Source organism: Planococcus citri, chromosome 2, assembly GCF_950023065.1.
Source record: "Planococcus citri chromosome 2, ihPlaCitr1.1, whole genome shotgun sequence".
Taxonomy (NCBI): Eukaryota; Metazoa; Arthropoda; class Insecta; order Hemiptera; family Pseudococcidae; genus Planococcus; species Planococcus citri.
The window spans coordinates 14,430,914-14,453,689 of NC_088678.1; the positions used below are offsets into that span (position 1 = coordinate 14,430,914).

Genomic DNA, 22,776 nt, shown 5'->3' on the forward strand with positions numbered 1-22,776 from the left:
GAAAGTTTGCGACATGATGCTGAAGTATTTCAAAGAGAAATTATTATGGAATTAAGAATATCAAGATCAAGACGCAGTCAATGTGAATTTTTTTTTTTTCAAGTTAGGACTTAGTATTGAAACAACCCCAAGCGTCTATGAAAGCGCTTCCACTCGCAATTTTGAAAAAAGTTTTTTCCCACAAAAACTACGAATGATTTATTGAAAAAAAAAAAAAAAAAAAAAAAAACAGTCAGAATTAATTTATAACTATAGGTACGAGTACATAAATCCTTCTTAGCGACATTGAACTCTTTATTTTTCTATTAAAAAGTTGAAACAATGGTTATGGGGATCTTCAAGGCACCGATTCAATTTTTGATGACAATTTGAACCCAAACTCAAAACAAGATCTAGAGGGGAGATGCAACAAAAATAATACTACATATAATGAGAATCAAAATCGGAGGTGTTAACTGTCAAAAGCACAGTAAGGTCATTTCTGAAAACCATTTGACTCCAATAAAATTCAAAATCAGTTCCAAAAGAGAGGTGCAAAATTGAAAATTCTTTAAAAAATACAATATGGGTAAGTATCAAAATATGTAATGAGGTTTTCAGGGCAAATTACTCATTTTTGAAAATCATGTTACGCTAAAACCCAAAATAGACTCCAAAAGGGAGACAGATTTTTCGATCTGCGCCGCAAATGGCTCAAAATCAAGTAAAAATGATTCACGATCTATGTTATCAGCAGATACAAGAGTGCCAAAAGTAATAACTTCATTTCAAAAATATGTAGTAAAAATTGAGGGAGGGGGCTTAAGGCTCTGAAGGGGTTAGATTAGTGTAGCAGATAATCTGACATCGTATTCGTTCTTAGCGGTATCGAATCATGCGGAAACGACACCCCGTTCATTAATATTCAATTCTCCCAAAATTCTCATTTTACCCCCTCCACGACACCTTTTTTCAATTTTTTCCCACGACGCACCAGAACAAAAATTTTGAAAAAAATAGTGGTCAAAAATACATCCAAAAATATTATACTTACTTCGCAATTTTCATTGCTAGTAAATAACATAAAATAAATTGAAAAACGCAATTTTGAGGGGTAAAATATGGAGGGAGGGGGTTGAAGATTCTTGTAGGTATACCTCTGTTGTTCACCACACCACTCTAGAGAATATTCATCAAAAAAAAATTTGAATGCAATTATGGTATTTCAGTAGGATTCTCAAAAAGAATCCAAGTTTGAGAACGCGCGATAGGTGAAGTTTTCTCACGGTGGCGCCGTGGAACAGTGTTGACAAAACGCGCGGTAGTACGGGAAATTCAAACTTTATTTTTTTTTTAACCACGTTACACCCCCCTTTGGGACTTTGAGAAAATTATATGTTATAACTTAGGGTATGAACAAGTTTTTAAAAAAAATTCAGCCATGTATCCCCCCAAAAATTTTTTTTGCCCCCTTCAAAGTTTTCAACCCGCTGAAAAACTAAGAAAATGGTGGGGGAAATTTTCAAAAAATTACTGTGTATGTACCCCTACATGATGTACACAATCTGTGAAAATTTCAACATTTTTCATCAACCCTCCCCCCCTCCGCGAGAAACAAATCTTTGAATTTTTGATGTTTAGGGGACAGTTTCTCCAAAAGGGGAGGGGGTGGGAGGTCAAAAATTCTTATGGAGAGTTTTTACACCAAGATTGACTTTTTGGACCACTTTCGATCCATTATGGATCAAAGGTCGTTTCACCCATCTTATAGGAGGAGGTCCTTTCAACAGATAAGCTCAAATTAAATCAGCAATGTCAAAATTGAGGGGGCTACATGTACATACGTAGTCATTCTCATGCAAGGAGTTTCAGGGTGTCTACGGGAATTTGTTGGCCGAAAATCACTACTTTTTCACAACCTTTCAAAAAAAAAATCAACACTCCAAAATATTTTCAACCCCCCCCCCTCCCCACAAGATCGATTTTTTTCCTGTTTTTTTTTCAGGGGTCTACACCAAAATTTCAAAATAGTAAAATCAAGACTTCATCAGGACATTTTTTAAACACTCAAATTTTTTAGAGGGGAAGGGGATGGGCGAGAAAAAATTCTTTACTCAAATTTTTCGCTTTTCTAATGTCTTTAAATATTATTCTAAGATTTTTTTCAATCAAACGGATGTCGAAAATATAATTTTATTATTTCAATGTTTCATTTTATTTTCACCTTTGAGGTTCTTTGCAAAATGTACCTCATCATAAAATTGGTCTAAAAAAAACTTTTTACAACATAACAAATTTTTTTTAAATATACTGTACATACAAAAATTTAATGCAAAATTTGAACGATTTTTCTGAAAAAATCCAATTTTCGAAAATTAGTATACTTTGAAAAGGATATCATGTTTTTTGTGTAATGAGTTACTTACTTATAAGAAGTTCATTACTTACCTATTTTGCTTTAAAATTTTTAAATTCGAATGATGATTTTTTGTTTTGAAAAATTCGAAATTAAAAAAAAAAGTAAACGAGACTGAGTGAGGCGAGGACAAAAGTTTTCAAAAATTCGTGTTTTGACAAGTAAAAAAAAAAAGTTTCTTGAGGAGGGAGGGTTTACTTTTCTGATTCAAAGTTTGAACATTTCTTGAATTTAAACAATTAAGTTGTTTATTCGAAAAAAGAAGAGCAAATGAAATTCGAGTTCTAACAAAGTCCATGAAAGAGCCCTTTGCTTTTGGCTTCTCTACAAAATATTTTTCATGCCACTTTTCTTCATTTTTCACTACCTTTCAAGCAAAATTGCTGAAAATCACCACCTTTTCACTACTTTCACTACCCTGCAAACACCCTGTTTATATTATGCTCAAAACTACCTACTACATAAATGAAATTGGAGAAGGAAGCATGAAAATGTGGAACAAAAAAGTACCTCGCAAGGTTATCTTAAAATACGAATAAATCGTATAGGAAATGAAATAACTTACGTACTTATTTTCATACTTCTTTGTTCTCAAACTACGGAAATTCGTTACTCACCTGAAACAAAAAAATTACAAATCGTTAGTTAGATGATTTGTTAGTTCCAAAATTTTCAAAAAGAACACATAAATTGAAAAATCATCAACAAACTAATAATACTTATACATAAATACGTACATATATAATTATTACTATGGACGGATAAGGGATGTTTTGGGGCCCGAGAAAATATGTACTTAAACAGGGGTCCACTTGTCACTATGAATTTGTCGCGGTGGGAGAGGTGGATGAGGAAGGGGCAATTCACAGAAATAAATCAGTTTTTTTCAAACTATTCTCTCCTCTTCCTCATCCCCCCTCCCCCCAAACAGAAAAAATCTTGAAAAATGAAAGTGTTCGAGTAAAACATGTACCTATGTAATTTTGAAAAAAAAAAATCAGAAAAAATTGGGGATGTGAAAATTTTAAAATGAAATTTACAGTAAGTATTTTTTCCTCAATTTTCCGAAACGCATCGGATAAAGAACTACTAAATTCCAGAGCGCGCAAAACGAAGACAAAATTTTGAAAAATTATGGTCATAAAATTTCGTGTTTCTTTTTTTCAATTCCACCCCTTTAAATACATGACTTTTGCATTATATTCACTTGAAAGATAGAACACAGCTAATTGTTTCATCAAAATTTCAAGACTTTCATTACCTTCCATGTAGGTATTTCTTCGCTCCTCAGTCCTCATCCTTCAAGTTATCCTCAATTAATATTCTGGGGTTTTGGTACGAAAAAAATGGCATCCAATTGAAAATATTTTCTGATCAAAATTCACAACATTTCCACAACTTTCATTATACGTCTACCAAGTCCATCGCAAATTCAAGACTTATTTTCTTTCATAATTCTCATTTTATCCATTTTTTCCATCACTCCACTTCCTCACTCACTCTTCTCGACACACTCAAAAAAACCAAACCTAAACACCGCATTCAATCTCTATAATCAACAAACCATTCCATTCGCTGCCTTATTACCCACCTCGTGCACACACACGAGTAATTACAGCTCACTTAATCAAACCATAATGACCCCAACGCGATTACAGCCCGAGCCCAGGAAGACTATACAACCTCCGCCAAGGTGTGAAAGGTGTTGCAATTGCAAAACACACGGCCACCATACTTGGACAAAATCGCACCAACACTTCGCATAGGTACACTACCATTTCTGGCAAAAGACCAAAGACCAAACGACGCAGGGTACACCAGAGCAGATACCTTGGAGAAAAATAAAAAAATAAAAATCATCCTGACACAATCGCCCATTATCATCTGTTCGCGTCTCTTGGAACTGGAACGACATTGCTTCGCGATCGCGTTATGTACACATAAAGGACACTTTGGTATAAATAACACACCTCTGACAGATATTTTTCTTTATGGCACGGCGGACTGGACTCGCGAACTATAAAAAATAATATCAAGGTGCTACCTCACCTCACAACAAAACGCTATAATGTCGAAAAAATTAGCAAAAATGTGTACGCATACCTCTCTCACTCTCTCTCTGTCTATGTACCTTACACCTAGGTTAGGAATTATTTTACGTACAACAAATCGTAACCGTCAACTCTCGGTGTAAGGTTAATAACACCTTCTCGCTGCTTTGTCGACCCATATAAATAGGTGGTCTACATTTTAGAGGTGCATACACCATACACCCATATACTTACGCGATAATGCATATATTACCGTTACTTCAATACCAACACTCTCATACCATAGCAAATAGTATACTTATACGAGTGCTTCTTGACCATAATATCGTACACTTGCAACACACATAAGCTACTAAGTATATGTATGTTTTTTCGTAAAAGTAAATTATTTTTGCAACAATTCGTCAACTTGATACGCGTATGATTGGTCACGCGTTCCATTTCATTCATTTATTCGGTTTAGAAAAAGAAAAGAAAAACTTTCATTTTGTTTTGAATTCGTCCAAGATGAAACATTTATACACACATGAAAGACATGTGTCACCACACACGATACCGTACAGAATAGACTAACAAAGATCGCGCCAATTTCGAAATCCGTGCTCTTGCATCGTCGACAAGTGCACGCTAAGATCATTCACTCGAGATAATACGAAAAAAAAGCCCGAGTTATTCGGGTGATTAACGTCGTCGAGTTAATGTTATTTTAACGAGGTTACGTCGCTCTCGGTACAATTAAGACGCTGCGAAGGGAGCAAAAAACAACAACAACGCCAGCATTAACCTGATGTACCTCGAACTACGAGTACGACGAGTATAAGAAGAAGAACCAACTCGACGAGGAGTAATTAGAGAATATTGGTTGAATTTTTAATTTTACCACATCGCATCGTGACGCTCGCGTCTTCATCTTCATTGTATCGTGATCTTTAATTAATATAAAAACATTGGCGGCAACGGCGCCATCGTCAATGCTGCTGCTGCTGCTGCTGTAGCCGCTACTAAATTCCATTACATCATCGAAGAACACCCTTGTTACCAGTTCGCTAATGGATTCACTACGTACAGATACCTTTAGGTAGGTTTACCTTTACCCAAGTTTAATAAAACCCTCGTCCAAAAAAATCGTAGGTACAGCACGCCCGAATCGATCTACTTATTTTTTTTTTCGCTTCGAGTCCGCCATCATCTTCAATGGTATACGATACGAGCTCGAAAAATCTCGAGTATCTAAAACTCGAAAGGTTAATTACTTAATGGAGCGCATTAAACGGCCGTAATAAAATAGGTTAATGAGTTGTTACCGCCATCGCCATCTTCACCACGCCTCGCCTCGCCTCGTGCCATTCACATGGGCAATGGGCATTTGTACCAATTCTTTTCTTAAACCGCACCAGCAGCTGCGTAGTCTCCGCGAATACAAATATTTTGACTTCGAATGTCGACTGGTTTTTTCCCTGATCGATGAATCGATCAATCAATCGCGTTAGAATTCGTATACACAAATTTGTAAGTACTTCGTTTTCGTACCTCTCCACATCACACCTCTCGTCGTCATCGTCATCGTCGTCGTCGGGCAACCATATAGTCCGGTATATGACAATAGGAGTAATTGCACCCCCACCCCGCCGATCCTCCGGGACAACTTTTTTCTTAAAGGGAACATCCTAAGGAACATTTTAAAGCAAATTTGCCCAAAAAAAGTTGGCCTTACTTACAAAATGGCGGCCATTTTAATGGACAGATCAGCCGAAATCGCAGATTTTGCGTTTCAACATAGGACTTGCAAGAAATTTTTCAAACCTGACAAAGGTAGATCGAAAGATCATGCAAAAATGTATCACCTGTCAAAATTTCAAGTGCTAAAGTACGTTTTTCGATTTTTGGTGAATTTTTGAAAATCGAATTTAGGCCAAAAATGAGGGAACAAATCAAAATTTTACCAAAGTGACCAAGAAAGCTGAAATTTGGGATATACCCTATTTTCGACATGCCAAATCGATTGGAAACTGTTTCAGGCCGTTTTGAGTAGTTCTGGAGCCTCCAGCAGATTTTTGAAACTCGAAATTCCCACAAAATTTCATCAAATTGGAGTTGTAAAGCAGAAATTTATTCTAAAAACTAATTTCAATACGCTACGAAGTACTACAGGTGAACTTCAAATCGTTTTGGAGCCTCCAGCGATTTTTTGAAAACTCCTGAAGCCTCCAGCAGATGTCTAAAACTTTAAATTTTCACAAAATTTCATCAAATGGAGATGGAAAGCTGAAATTTACTCTACACTCCAATTTTAACACCCTCTGAAGACGACTTCCGGTGTGTTCAAGTCATTTTAGAGCCTCCAGCCACTTTTTTGAAAATTACTGGAGCCTCCAGTAGATTTTTTAAATTTGAAATTTCCCCAAAATTTCATTAAACTGAGATGGAGAGTCGAAATTCATCCAGAAAACCAATTTCAATACGCTACGAAGTTGACTGCTGGTGGATTTCAAGTCGTTTTGGAGCCTCCAGCGACTTTTGGAAATGTTATATGACCTTTTTTTGGAAAATTGAAATTTCCTAAAAGTAGCTGGAAGCTTCAAAACCATTTGAAACCACCATGTAGTCTGCGAAGTAAATTTCAGCTTGCCAACTCCATTTGATAAATTTATGTTGGGGAAATTTCAAGTGTCAAAAATCTACTGGAGGCTCCAGTAATTTTCAAAAAAGTCGCTGGAGGCTCTGAAATGGCTCGAACCCACCTGAAGTCGTCTTCAGAGGGTGTTAAAATTGGAGTGTAGATTAAATTTCAGCTTTCCATCTCAGTTTGATGAAATTTTGTGAAAATTTAGTATCAAAAATCGGCTGGAGGTTCCAGTAATTTTCAAAAAAGTCGCTGGAGGCTCTAAAATGACTTGAACACACCTGAAGTCGTCTTCAGAGTGTGTTAGAATTAGTTTGCAGAAAAAATTTCGACTCTTTATCTCAGTTTGATGGAATTTTGTGAAAATTTAAAGTTTCAAACATCTGCTGGAGGCTTCAAGAATTTTCAAAAAGTCGCTGGAGGCTCCAAAACGACTTGAAATTCACCTGCAGTACTTCGTAGCGTATTTAAATTAGTTTTAAGAATAAATTTCAGCTTTACAACTCCAATTTGATGGAATTTTGTGGGAATTTCGAGTTTCAAAAATCTGCTGGAGGCTCCAGAACTGCTCAAAACTGGTTGAAACCGTTTCCAATCGATTTAGCATGTCGAACATAGGGTATATCCCAAATTTCAGCTTTCTTGGTCAATTTCGTAAAATTTTGATTTTTTCCCTCATTTTTGGCCTAAATTTGATTTTCAAAAATTCACCAAAAATCGAGAAACGCACTTTAGCACTTGAAATTTGGACAGGTGATAAATGTTTGCATAATCTTTCGATTTACCTTTGTAAAGTTTGAAAAATTTCGTGCAAGTCCTATGTTGAAACGCGAAATCTGACCTGTCAATCAAAATGGCCGCCATTTTGTAAGTAAGGCCAACTTTTTTTGAGCAAGTTTGCTTTAAAATGTTTCTTAGGATGTCCCCTTTAAGAAAAAAGTTGTCCCGGAGGATCGTCGGGGGGGGGGATGCAATTACTCCTTTTGTCATATGCCGGACTAATACGAGTACCATAGACCATAGGTAATGTAGAAGGTACTTCACAAATTTCACATATACCTACGTGTACTCGTACGTACTTATATATAAACGGTAAACAGGAAAAATATACTCATTCCGTAGTCAAATCGGAATGAACGGATATTATACTCGGCTCGGTAATAAGCTATTGTTCGTGTGGAAAAAAAATCGCTGTATTTCCTGTCTTTGTGTTTCTGTTGTTGTTACGAGTATATTTGATTTCGCTTATTGTTTTTCCCACATCGACGAACCGCCGCCGATCATCTGTCTCTTCAATGGTTTTTCACCTTCTTCTGGTAGTACTTCTTGCTCTTCTCGTATCCTATCGTTCATTTACGTTGTATTTTTTTTTTTTTTTTTTTTTGTTGGTAGTTGGAATACGTCTGTGGATAGCTTATATAGGCAGATAGGTATAGTACAAAGTATCCTAACTAAGTACCTCCAACATGTACCTAGACCTACTCCACCGATGAAGACCTTGAATCAAGGGACAATGTTCCTTTAACACACGAAGCCTTCGATAGATGTGGAAAACCGCGTTAAATTTTTTTTCTTTTTTTCCTCATTTCCAGTCGACTTGGTTGTAAAATACGCGTAAATTGACCGCCAGCCCATACAGAAGGCTAATTAGACGCGTACCTGTCAAAAATACTTACTCGTATGCGGCTTGTCTACAGTCCGATGAGTACATCGCACATAGCATATACATATAGGATCGCCCATTTTGGCCGTTTCTCGATGATTCATACTCGTTCAGTTTTTTTCTTTCTTCTTCTCCTCGTTATCTTTGTATTTCGCGACTTGGATTTCCTTTTTTTTCGCGTAATTTATGTACATACATAAAAAATATACACGCATACAATACAGCGGCGGATATTCACTATGACGACGACGTGTACTCGAAGATTAGCCCAAAGCTCGCGCGCCTTATCTTCGTAATGCTTCACACATCGAGTACGAGTATGGTATACTAGAACATAATGTTCTATTAGTCATCGTTTTTTTTTTTGAAATACGACATAAATAGGTAAGTATACAATTGTACATCTAGGAACGTAGTTTTCTATAGAAAAAAATATCCTATAAATAACTAAAATAAGTAAAGGTGCTATTTGCTATTGCATACGAATTACGTGTTTATACGGATTATTCTCAAACAAACGAACATCCAATAAAATAGCACAACCAAGGTACTAGTACCCAATATGCCCATCACAAATAATACATGACACAGTAGGTGTGTTCAGTTCAGTTGTTCCATACTACGATGTTTCATCAAATATGTCTCATAAAGGTACCTCTCTTCCTCTATCGTATTCTTTTTATTATTGTGTAAATTAGTCATCATCGTTACAAAACCTACTATGTACATTGTACAAGCAGGCATCAGCACCCCATAGTGAAACACCCCGGTTTGAAAGAAGAAAAAAAAGTCCAGTTTTATTGAACGCAAACTCAGCGCGAGAGGAGCAAACCAGACAAGATGAGGGATAACGATCGCTCGAACAGAAAATTTAAACAATTGATTGATGAACAAATTGGAGTAGAATTACGTAAGTAGGTATACGATTACCTTGCCTATGCCTACCAAGTTAGATATTACAGTGCATATTATTTGTTCTGTACCACTCTACGTCGAGTTTCCATTTAATTTCTCACCCTTCCTCTGCAACGCCCCCCTTCACCTGGTCGTGTCGAAAGAATAGTATTAATCCAATTATTCGTTTTTAATGGCTGGAGGCGTTACATACCCTTCAGAGTTATACAAGAAGATCGCGGGAGATGGCACATGATGCGGAGATAATGTCTATTCTACAGTTGCGAGAATTTTCCACCTATTTCAATAAAACGAATAAGTAAGCTGGCTCCTGAGCAGAACTTTCTATTCAAAAAATGTCGCAAGCACAAAATCAAACTGAACGGATAACGGAAATCATTTCATTACACTGATATTACAAAAATATCCAAAAAAAGATTTAAAAATAAAAAAAGCAGAATGTTTTAAACACTTTACAATTTTTTTGATAAGGGAGGGGTGTTTTGGTGGGAGGAGGGGATGTCGATATGTTAAACGTAGAGATGTGCAGTCTGAAAAGTTGAAAAGAAAAGTTCGTACTTTTCATTTCACTTTTCAATTTTTACTAAAAAAAAAAACGAGTGACCAATCAATTTACTCATCAGAGAATACGTAACCTCATTGATGAAGTCAAAATATCAAGTTTCACTCTTTTTCACTTTTTCAATCTTATCGGACATTTTCAGCTTTTTTCCCAAAGGAGAGTGTCAAAAATACTAAATAGTGAAAAAAATTCAAAAAAATATCAAAAAAGTGAAAAAGATGGATTTTGACAATTTTAGCAAAAGGCAGAGCTTTTTTGGACAATTTTTTGCAAAAAAACAAGTTTTTTTTGTAAATTGAGATTTTTAATTTTTTTTTGCCAAAAAACGACAATTTTCAGTAATCTTTGGCAAAGAAAGTGAAACTTTCCAACAATTTTTAGCAAAATTAAACTTTTTGGCTTTTGGTATTTCTTAACAATTTAGTAAAAAGCGAGACTTTTTGTAAATTTTTATCAAACAGCGAGACTTTTTGGATTACTGCTGACAAAAAGAGACATTTACTCTTTCGCAATTTTTGTCGAAAAAATGACTTTTTTGCAACATTTCGGTAAAACTGTGGCTTTTTTTGAAAAATGTTGACAAAAAGCGAGACTTGAACAATTTTGGGAATGAAATCAAGGCTTTTTCGGCAATTTCTGGTAACAAAGCCAGACTTTTGAGTAATTTTTTTAGAGGAAAAAGTGAGGCATTTAAATAATTTCAGCCAAAAAAGAGAACTTTTCAAACATTTTTTAGCAAAGTGAGAATTTTTGGAAATATTTTGTAATTTTTCAGCGAGCCTTGGACAATTTTGTGAAAAAAAATCAATGTTTTTTTTTGGCAATTTTCTGCAAAAAAACCAAGATTTTTTAAATTTTTTTTGTCAAATTTTTGGTAACCTTTGGCAAAGAAAGTGAAACATTCTAACAATTTTTAGCAAAATTAAACTATTTGGCATTCGGTATTTCTTAACAATTTAATAAAAAGCGAGAATTTTTGTCAATTTTTAATTTTTATCAAACAGCGAAACTTTTTGGATTACTGCTGGCAAAAAGTGACATTTTTACTCCTTCGCAATTTTTGTCGAAAAAATGACTTTTTTGCAACAAACCAAAAAAGAGAACGTTTTAATCATTTTTTAACAAAGTGAGAATTTTTGGAAATATTTTGGAATTTTTCAGCGAGACTTGGACAATTTTGTGAAAAAATCAATGTTTTTTTTGGCAATTTTTGGCAACAAAGCGAGACTTTTGGGTACTTCTTTTAGGAGGAAAAGTGAGACATTTAAATAATTTCAGTCGAAAAAGTAAACGTTTCAAAATTTTTTTAGCAAATTGAGAATTTATGGAAAAATTTTGGCGTTTTTCAGCAATTAGGTAAAAATTGAGAATTTTTGTAAATTTCTGGTAGAATCGAGCATTTTTGACTGACAAAAGGTGATCCTTGATCGGAATTTTGGTCGAAAAAGTGAATCTTTAATGACCAGACATTCATAGTTTCGGAAAAAAATCAAGACCTTTTTCGGATTTCTGGCATCAAAGCGAGATTTTGGGTAATTTTTTGAGTAAAAAAAGTGAGACATTTGAAAATTTTTGCTATCTTATTGGTATAGACAGCGAGAGTTCAAAAATTTTAGCCAAAGGTAAGGTTTTGTAACTGTAATACCGAAAAGAAAGTGTAACCAGGTGGAAAAGAATGAAAGTTGCATATGAGATTGAAAATTTTCGTACATTACATATTCACTTGTTGATATTACTCATCATTCGTATCAATTTACACTTTTATTTCTTCAAGAAGTTTAGAGCCAAAATTTAGAAAAATTTATTGAATTTTTGAAAATTTAAAAATAAAGTAGCAAACTTTAGTAGGTATGTAGTAGTTATACTTGAAAAATGAAAAATGACCACAATTCAGAATGTGGTACATAGAAGGAAGAGGGTGGCTGAATTCAAACACGAGTTTACGCAACCATTCTCGTAAAATTACGTACACAAACAGGTACAGAAAAAAAATACTTAGACCAAAACCACATTCAATTTCACTCGCACACGTCAATTTTCACCCAAACACTCCGGCAAACACCTATTATAAAATATAAACAACTTCTCAAAAACGCACCTTATCACACCATATTTCATCGAAAAAAACATCCCACAAAACCCTCCTCAATCATTCCAAATATAATTGAAAAATCACAATCTAATCGCTCCGAGGGATCCTCCTCCTCCCATTAATCCCACCTTCGTTTTCTAAAACCACTTGCACACCAAACGCCAACTACCACTATCCGTCCAATCTATAGCAATCTACACAATATTGCCATAACGTATCACAATTCACAGTCATAAAGGAAATCATAGCAAAATCGACGCTGCTGCGTATACCCGGCGAGTCGAATGATTTATCGAGTTTCTCGAGGCTGTACCGAGCTGGAGCTCGAGATCGCGGCGCAATAAATAAATCTTTTTTAAAAAACGATCTCGTTAAAGTTATTTGATCTGACATCCAACTCGGTATATCGAATATTAATATATAGAACGGATATATTATGATGTATTATACGAATATATGTACGATACGACGACGAACCCTCCTCGATCTCTTCTGGTCTCGTATAGACGACGAAGGACCTTTCGAGTACACATACCACTGCTGAGCTGAACGGTGTGGTACCACACCCTCGACATATCCAACGACAATGGCACTTCTTCACCATGACGATATACAGATACTCCAAAAAACAACAACAATAACAGCAACGTGCCTCGTAGGCCCTTTCCGGACGGAAGCTTTACCCATACAACCAAAAGGGTACACCGACTTGAAAAACCACTCGCAAAATAGAAAAACTAATCGTAATTTAACCGTTTTTAAAAATTAATAATAAAATCGATTTAATAATAAAAAGAAAAACCTCCAAAAAACAATCCATAATTCGTCAAATCAACACCACTACCACCACCACCTGCACCACGCGTTTTTACCAATGAATGAAAAATTTCCTCAAGTAGCTTTCATTATACACGATTATGTACATAAGAGTACAACACAGGGGCAAAAAACACACACACACACACACACATACTAACTATAGTGTGAATCAAATCGCACGCTTGTACGCGTACACAACACAATACGTACGAAATAATGAAATGAAAAAAAAAAAGTCGTCGTCGAATATAATAAATCGATTATAAGCGCTTACAGGAGGTCATCGCATTTTACATATTTTCGTATTAGTAGGTACCTTGTATAGTGTACATAACCGGCATCGCCGCCGTAATTACCACATTATTCGCCGCGCCGCGGGAGCCCCAAAGGGTGGGTATATCTTGAAGAAGAAGGAAAAAAATCAAGGGGGACTCGTCGCATCGCATCGGGAGGTACAGTACATGCATAAGGTAAGAAGAGGTGCGGTGGTGCGGGGTGAATTCCACGTCCATCATAATTTACGTACACATTACGAGAATACAGCGCAGCAACACACTATACAGGGTTAAGCTAAATCCATTCCATTCCGATGCACTGTTTCAAAGGCGCCATTCAAATGCGAAACAATACCTCGATGGTGAAACAATATTACCAATACCAATACGTGAATACTGGCGTCATAGCAGCTAGCTGGCCTTTTTTCTTCTACTCTACCTTTTATACATACACATCTACCTCGACTTCTCCTTGTCCTCGTCGTCCTCCTCCTCATTCATCTCCTTTTGAAAAATCTTTTCTTCGTCCTTATAACCAAGGTTTTATAGTACAAAAAGCGAATAACCATCGTGTTACAACGGTCATAAAAAACAGCGCAACCAACAACAACAACAACGCAATGTGGCATACACAGGTACAGGTACACATAGGAAGGAATTAGTTAAATGTACGAGGAACGACGTTCGACAGTTTCCTTTCTGTTTCTACAGCTCGCTCCACACATACCGAGCACTCAGTGGACCACTCCAAATGCCTACACCTGCTTTATCAAAACAGCTTCGAGGTATTCGGTGTACCTTTCCTTTCGGCGTACAATGTCTTCAGTAGGTACACCAGTTTGTACAATGTACACATTGGTAGTTGGTACTCTTCTAACCGACATTTCATTTCCACCAGCTCTTTTTTTTTGTTCCTCTTCCATAGTGTAAAAAACCAGCTCGTTATGTCCATATCTTACGCAGTATATCTTTGGTAGGTGACCAGGTACTTCAAGTTGCGAAGACACAGTACTCGTACAACCTGTCGACCGTATCTAGCAGATACGAAAAGTGCCCGGACACTTGGCTTGGGCTAGATTGCTTTCAGCTATTTCTCTATACGCCTCGTTTGTCGAATAAGTGTATGTATAGATAGTATACGTAATGTGCATCTACCTACTCGTACATTATTCGTCGTAGGTATCTCGTATATAAGTAGCTACTTTACCTAAATTAACGAGTATATTTTCACACACCAGCTACCGCCGCCATTGCCACACTTACGAGCGTCAAAAAGACTCGTAGTCGTAGGTACAAATACTGTACAACATACTACAAACCACAACCACTTTGTTTAATTGATTCTCGCCGACCACTATCGCGATCGTCGGTAGCTCGAATACGAGTACATGAGAGCCTAGATCTCTGCTGCTAGGCTCGCAGGTAGGCGTATTGGACAATAATATAAAGTAGCTGTTCTCTTCTAACCCACGCATAGTACACGCAAGTTCAACTCGCATGCCACAGCAATAATCACCGTCGTGTCGCCGGCGGTGGCGTCACAACCATTCCGAAAATAAGACGCTTCGTCGCGTAGAAAAGGAAAATCAATCGATCGATTAAATTATCAATCGTGTGTCTCCGCAGCCGGCGAGTGCGTAATCTTTGCGTCTTCATTCTTCAGCCAGCAATTATTCAGCATCTCACAAGCACGAAGGCCACACCACGAGATAATCCACTGAGAAAATTCTTCCCATATTTTCATCTTGGCGAATGTCATGTGCCAATCGTAAAATTCCTCGGGAACACGTCGTCGTCGTGAGCGCGAGCCATAGTCATCATCTTCGTAATCGTACATTTGAATAGGTATTTCATACTCTTTCCGCGGCTAAAAACTTGTTCCTAGTACGTAATTTTTTTATTCGACGATAAATTTCCTCACGTGACGACGACGATGGTCCAGGATTGACCGCGACCACAGCTGGTGCTGGATGAATATGTATTTCTGCCTCTGTTTCCATAAAATCGCGTACTCGTCGTGCGTTGGTTCGATTCATCTTCTAAATATATCTGCTACTTCTCATTCTGGTAGTCTCATTAAGTCACAGATAGATCTATAGGTAGGTACCAGGTGAGACGACGGGGTGGCGGTCGCGCAGGAAATGCCGAAGTATCAACTCGCTCGTCTTCTCGACAAAGCTCGATTCGAAGGACCCGATCATCACGTTTTAATGAATGCAAAAATGTCGGGGAATTATTAACGAAAAAATATTATGCTAAAATTATCGCAGTAGTGGGAAAAAATTCTAAAAAGAACAACGATAACCATGTGTCGCTCGGCCATGCCATATTCGTTGGGTCGAGCAGCACATACACATACATATGTACTCGTATAGTACTCGTAATATGATTATCAACACGTTTGTTTTTCTGTTTTTTCGGTTTCGTTTCGCATCACCGAATGGGGGTTATTTTTACTCGCAATGTAATGGGTTCCCTTGGGCCATCGTCGTGTCAAGATGGACGATGCACCGACCTACCGACCACCACGACTCTACTTGTATATGTACTGCACCCAGACCCAGACCCCTAGACCCATCATATCCACTACCGCGACTAGAGATACGTAGCCTCCTGCGAGCTATACGTACTTCCTCTGTACATTTTTTTAGTGTATTTCTTTGTCAAAGGTAACTCACTAATATCTGTACATACAATAATTTGAGCTGCAGCAACAGCAGCAACTTTCAACGTTCCGGTATTTACTATAGTATGCGTGCTCGAGTGAACGTGCAAATTAACCTATGTACCTGTAATTCTCTATTCTACGAGGTGCTTGCACACCAAACAGGCCAACACAACAGTGTTCTGTCTGTCTAGCTGTAGAGTGTAGATCTACCGATGACCCAGCTGGCGGTATTGAGTTTACGTGATGCATTAAACAATTTAAATATACTCGACTCGAGTAAAGTATAAAGTAAAGTACCTAACTGGTAACTACCTACATGTGCGCATCAAGTGTTATTAATTTTATAACCGCGCGCCATAATTTGACCAGCGAATGAAATTTTATCACGTCCCCACTTCTTTTTTCATTTAAAATGAGAAAAAAAACCTATTTTAAAAAAATTACTACGAATTGACGACGACGCGACGATGCAAGGACAGAAACAAACGAACGAGGTGATAAAGTATATTACGAGTATCTCTATACGTATATAAACCTTCGAAATGAGCGATGAAATTTTTATCTAACGATATGCGATATGTCTCACTGGAATGGGTAATTTATAGTTTTCATGAAGCGTAAAAATATTACATCAGCGTATATTTTGAATTTCCGATGATATAACTTTCAGCTGATAAGAGTACATTTTTCAAACGAAAATTCGCCCTTGTCTAGCCTTCTGGCCTTATCATCAAATTTCAAAAAAAATTTCCCTTTAGTAATACAAGGTCTCTACTTGGTTGACCAAGGACTATATTTTGAGGTACCAACTTATCATCTACGTCAGCTCAAATTTTAAAAAAATGTTTGCAAAATACCACAGCTGAGTGAATCAGTTTCAATCAAGTGCTTCAAATTATTCTTCAGCTTCCGATTGGTCCGGTAAAATAAGGCAAAAAACAACTAATTATTGTAAGAACTGGAAAAATTCCCATCAAAGCGATTTTTGATGAATGGTAGTCATTAAGAAGGGTCGTCTTTGATTTTTTTTTGGAAAATCGGAAAGAAAATTCGATAAAAAATTATATACAGATGGACCTTAAGAGAGTGCAGGAGAAAGTTTGGATCCCTTACTTGAACCATCAACAATTTTGCCGGAGTTTTAAAATTTTGAATTTACATTTAGAATAAAAAAAAGAAAACTTTTTTGAATTTTTTTTTTTTTGATGATGGTTGATCATATTATGTAACTTGTATCTATCTACTTCAAAGTAAGAAAATCGATTTTGAATTTTTTTTTAGTTTTACTGGGGTTTTACATGAGACAACAAAAATAAGACGATTTTGAACCTACGTAGGTATTCAAAAATTGTGTAAATTATCTAAAAAAGCGAAAAAATTTTAAAAACGACGTTCTCACTAATTTAATACATCACCAGATTTTTTTTCGATTTTTTTCTTCAATTTTCAATGTGAATTTTGAAATTTAAAACCTCGGCAGAATTGTGACGATTCAAGTCAGGAATCCAAAATTTTGTCCCGCAGTTTTTTTAAGAGCAACCTACAATTAAGTATCGACCCTCCCACCAATTTTCCAAAAAATCCAAAAAAGTCTACCCCCACTGGCCATCCGGTCAATTAAATTAATCGACATCGAATTTTCCATGAAAAAGGTTACGGGTATGTATTTCTTCAAATTAATCCCCCTCTCACCACAAAATGTTCCATGCAAAGCATCCGCCTTTTCTTAGCACAATAAGTTGATATAGTCTATAGATCAGAAAATTTTCAGTATATTCGATGCAAATAAGTGATTAATATTGATTTGAAATTACCCTCAGAAAATTCCTGGCCTCTGCAACAACTGCGAAGTAAGCTGAGCCATCCCAGAAGGGTCATTCCACGTCAATTAGACCAAGAAGTGGTAGGTGGGTTCGGCGATTTTTTTGAAATTTTTCCTGTGGAAAGACCTTCCGAAGGGATGACCAATGGCGCAAATCGCAGCCCTCCAGCCCATTTTCAACGGCAGCCAGGGGGTGTTAAAGTTTTCAGTGAACCTAAAATATCATCCACTTCAGTAGTGGATTACTCGATAATTGCGATATCTACCAAAATGGAACATTTTCCCATAGTTAGGGGTTTTGAAAGGCTTTTTGGGGATATCATAAGAATCAGTGTTGCCACTTTTTTTCGTACAAAAAATTAGCTCAAAAAGTTTCGAAACGTAGTTTTCATATCGTTCCGACTCTCAAAAATTCTGAAAAAAAATGTATTATGGACACTTTTTCATGTAGAACATCATATAAAAAAATTGAGATGGTACAATGTTGCAAAGTTGATTTTAAAAAATTTAAAGTTTGCGAAAAAATGCGATTTTTTGATTTAAAACATAAAAAAAAGTTTTGATTGGTGAAGTTGACCAATTTGACTTCTATTTTTGAATGAATTTAAACTTTTTTTCATGTATGAAATTGAAAATTGAATTTTTTTGAATTTTGATTTTTTTTGTGAGGAGTTCATTTCATCGAGTGAAAGAGGTTTTTCAACTTTTTCAACAGATACGTAAAAATAGGTGTCAAATGTGTCAACTTCACCTATCAAAACTTTTTTTCATGTTTTAAATTAAAAAATCGCATTTTTTCGCAAACTTTAAATTTTTTAAAATCAACTTTGCAACATTGTACCATCTCAATTTTTTTATATGATGTTCTACATGAAAAAGTGTCCATAATACATTTTTTTTCAGAATTTTTGAGAGTCGGAACGATATGAAAACTACGTTTCGAAACTTTTTGAGCTAATTTTTTGTACGAAAAAAAGTGGCAACACTGATTCTTATGATATCCCCAAAAAGCCTTTCAAAACCCCTAACTATGGGAAAATGTTCCATTTTGGTAGATATCGCAATTATCGAGTAATCCACTACTGAAGTGGATGATATTTTAGGTTCACTGAAAACTTTAACACCCCCTGGCTGCCGTTGAAAATGGGCTGGAGGGCTGCGATTTGCGCCATTGGTCATCCCTTCGGAAGGTCTTTCCACAGGAAAAATTTCAAAAAAATCGCCGAACCCGCCTACCACTTCTTAGTCCAATTGACGTGGAATGACCCAGAAGTATTATTTTTCTTTGTAAAAAAAAAGAATAGTTTTTTGGCCTCTAAAATGTCAAACAATCTGTAATTTTCCAATATCCATTGAGTACTGGCACAAAAAATGAGAAATTTCGCAACATCGAATCACAATTAGGAAAAAAACTGCCAACAAATTTCAACCATTCGCACATTTTATACATTTTTTTTTGAGCGAAAATCAAGTTCTAAAAAAAAACATTCCATGAATTTTAATACGGGCCAATTTCGAGGGGGGGGGGATGAATAAACTTAGCTCCGGCTCACAGACGTAGCCAGGATTTTCTGAAGGAGGGGGCAAAACCAGACTGATTTTTAGGCATGAATTTTCCGAAAACCTTTCGTGATCTCAGATGTGTAATGATTTTATTAAAATGAAAGTAAAATCAAAAGCAAGAATGTTTCGAAAAAATGGGGTTACAAAACAAAAAACGTCCATTTTAGTATGTTTCATTTTAAATTTTCGCTCGCAGGAGGAGGCGATGGCCCTCTGTGTTCCTCCCTGGATACGCCACTGCTCCGGCTTATTTTTGGTTCTTGAAGCAACGATTCCGCTAAAATTCGAATAAATATCTTGTGAATTTGCACCATTACACGGCACTTTTTCAAGACAATTCCACAATTTTTCAAAAATTATAACAACTTTCGCGATCTTTCATCAAATTTCGAGCTATTTTCACGAGATCACGACTTCGAGATCATCGTTCCTCGTTCCTGGCAGACTTTTCCAACGTCAATACGTCATTCAACTTCTTCAAGGGCACGCGTCACATAATAAGTACCTATGTGTAGGTATGAAGAGTCGAAGACGAATAAACTTCGAGACCACTCCATAAGTCCCCGCAGTAAATTGGGAAAATAATCGAAAAAATCCATATATTAATGTCCACTCGAATTATAAATTTCATTCAAGGTTTCCCAATCGATACCCTTGAACCCGGTAATTTTCACACGCAAGCAAATACCACTCAGCTTAAAACTCTCCAATACCTTCAAAACTTGTAGAAGAAAACAGTACGTACCTATCTACGCTTCCCCTCACCCAGTTATGCTCCGGCTTCCAAAAAAAAAACAAAACCACCTTAAAATTTATTCAAATCCGTGATCTTCGCTTCACCCATCATCACGCATACATATCGCATCGCCGCCGCGCCGCTCCGGTACTTACGAGTACAATCAATACGCGATCTCGCATACCAGTTCCATTCGACTATATGAGCGGAGAGGAATTCTTAAAAGTCACACCTGTCAAAACCGAAGATATTTCAAAATATAAGGCGCGCAACGCCGCGATAATATCCATCGGTATGCCAAGAATGAAACCAGTTGGGTACTATTAATAGAGTATGAACACTTGAACAGAGGAGGGTACCTCAGCCCTCGAAGCATTTTTGGGTGGCATTGGCATAACCATTAATCCAAAATTGAGCATAGTCAAATTTCAAAATAGTCCCACCACATCCCATCCGTACAATGGTGCTAATTCACAAGATACCTATTCCATCGTTTGAATTTGAATGTCAATTCCGCCTGTGGAAACATGGAAAGTTGAATTGTGGGCAAATACTTTCTCTAAAACTCTTCGAGATAAGACTACACACACACATGCTGGCACGAGTAAGAAAATCTTAAATGCTAATTTTGTAGCCGAATTAAGACGGAGGAAAAAACATACATTTAGATACTCGCACATATGCATAGACAAGGCGAAATAACAAACTCGATTCGTATTGTCTTATATTACAGACCGGTAGCTCGTCGGGCTAGTTCTAATGGTCTACTTCGAGCAAGAATACTACACGACGATTGATAACACACAAATACACGTTCCCATTTACTTATCGTAGGTGTATCAAAATAACATCCAACATCCACCTCTCGACAGATACACATTTGATTTGGAGGAAACCTTTCCAATTTCACATCCACCCGAGTACAAATTACTCTCAAATTCTACACACTTATAGAAAATGAAACTGAGTAAAGATCATCTTACCTATATCACAAATATCGCAAAACATCGTGAAAACAGAGACCAAAATTCGTCAATTTATTCGCTCAGCATCGCACACAGCCGGTGAGTACGTATTTGAGATCCAAAGATTCTCGTAAGTGCAGAAAGAAGGGTACACCACAACACACTTTCAATATTCGAAACACCAAAATTTACTCTTTAAAAAAGATCGTAGGCAATTCTACAATAATCCAAAAATCTAACCGCAAACACATTGGGTTTAAAAAACACGCGTAAACGATTTAATAAACATATGACTAACAGGCACACACACTGAACCGAGCCAGCCACCAACGAGTATTGATATGACTTTGACTGGCAGTTGGTCTATACCCATACGCGTTATCTCGCCCGCCACTGCTTAGCCCCCCATACCCGCCGCCTTCCTAGTTTTCCAGTCGGTACACGCGGTAGCACTTAATTGGCGGGAGGGGAGGAGAGGTAAACACTCGCGAGTACTTGGTACTTCATTACCCGTGTGATTTTTTTTTATTCCATATCCATGTCCTTTTTTCGGTTCCCGTAATTTTTTTCCACGTTTTCTCGATAGGACGACGCTTTTATCAACCCTCTTTGGGTCGTAAAATAAAAGGTACCTATATAATTATAATGAATCTTCCCCCACATAACCTGGGTCACTGTGAGACTCACAGGGCACTTGGATCGCGCGATGACGATGATACCGGAAATACCATAGACACGAAGGAGTGGCATACGTAGATAAAGAGAAACAAGGATTTCATCGTTTTTGATAAGTACCAGTACTTCCACCCATAATACCTATTTTCAAAACATATTTATGTCGTTGTATGGGAGTAAGCATTTGAAAAATTGAAAAATTTTCCCATAGAGTTTCACGTTCACCGATAACAACTTTTGGAGTGCACAGGGTACTGTCCCATTTTTTGTACCCTCAAATTTTTGAATCTGATTGTGAGTGAAAATTGAACGAATTATGCACTAGGTTGTATAAAACTCAGTTCAAAAAATCAATTTTCAAAAATGGTAATTTTTAAAACTGGCTCGTGCCCTCTCTTCGCTGGAACTACTTGCTCGGATGGGTGGGGATGTTCCAAAATATATCGTGCATGTAGCATGGCTTTCTCAAAATTTCGGAGGAGGGTCCAAAAATTTCTGAAATCTGGTTTTTGGGTTTTACGAGTACCTCTCCCCCTATGGCGCCAAATCGATTCCAATTTTGTGCTTGGGAGTAAGTAAAATACAATTTACCAAAAAAATATGTTCCGAAATTTTTTATGACTAAGCAAGTATTATGAACCCTTTGCCAGGGTATCTAACGGATTTTTTTAGTTGAAAAAAATCACTACTTTATTCAACCAAATTTTCAGAATGCCATCACCTCGACCACCTCGCCCCCCCCCACACACACATACAAATTAACAAAGTTAAATTTTTCACATGAAAATTTTTAAAAAAATTGAAACTGTAAGAAAATTTGTAATTTTAATCAAAATTATTGAAAAAAACAATACGAATAAACGAGCTTATTACATTCGTTATAACTTTATAAGACAAGGTGTCAAACAAAATTTCAAAATAAAAAATCAGGACTTTGGCAGGACATTTTTTA

At 36.6% G+C, this 22,776-nt stretch overlaps 1 protein-coding gene across 4 annotated transcripts in view; it reads right to left on the bottom strand.

Moving 5' to 3' along the window:
* Positions 1 to 22,776, bottom strand: part of LOC135834773 (uncharacterized) — a 144,155-nt gene that overhangs the window by 42,106 nt on the left and 79,273 nt on the right. Inside the window, exon 1 of one of the 4 annotated variants that reach the window (XM_065348745.1) lies at positions 21,168 to 21,487. The exons of 2 other annotated variants lie outside the window; for them this stretch is intronic. In XM_065348745.1, the coding sequence (XP_065204817.1) occupies positions 21,168 to 21,192 (25 nt within the window). In that variant the 5' untranslated portion in view covers positions 21,193 to 21,487. Of the gene's footprint in view, positions 1 to 2,964; positions 3,015 to 21,167; positions 21,488 to 22,776 lie in introns of those variants that run through there. One more of the 4 variants, XM_065348746.1, reaches the window with a different exon arrangement.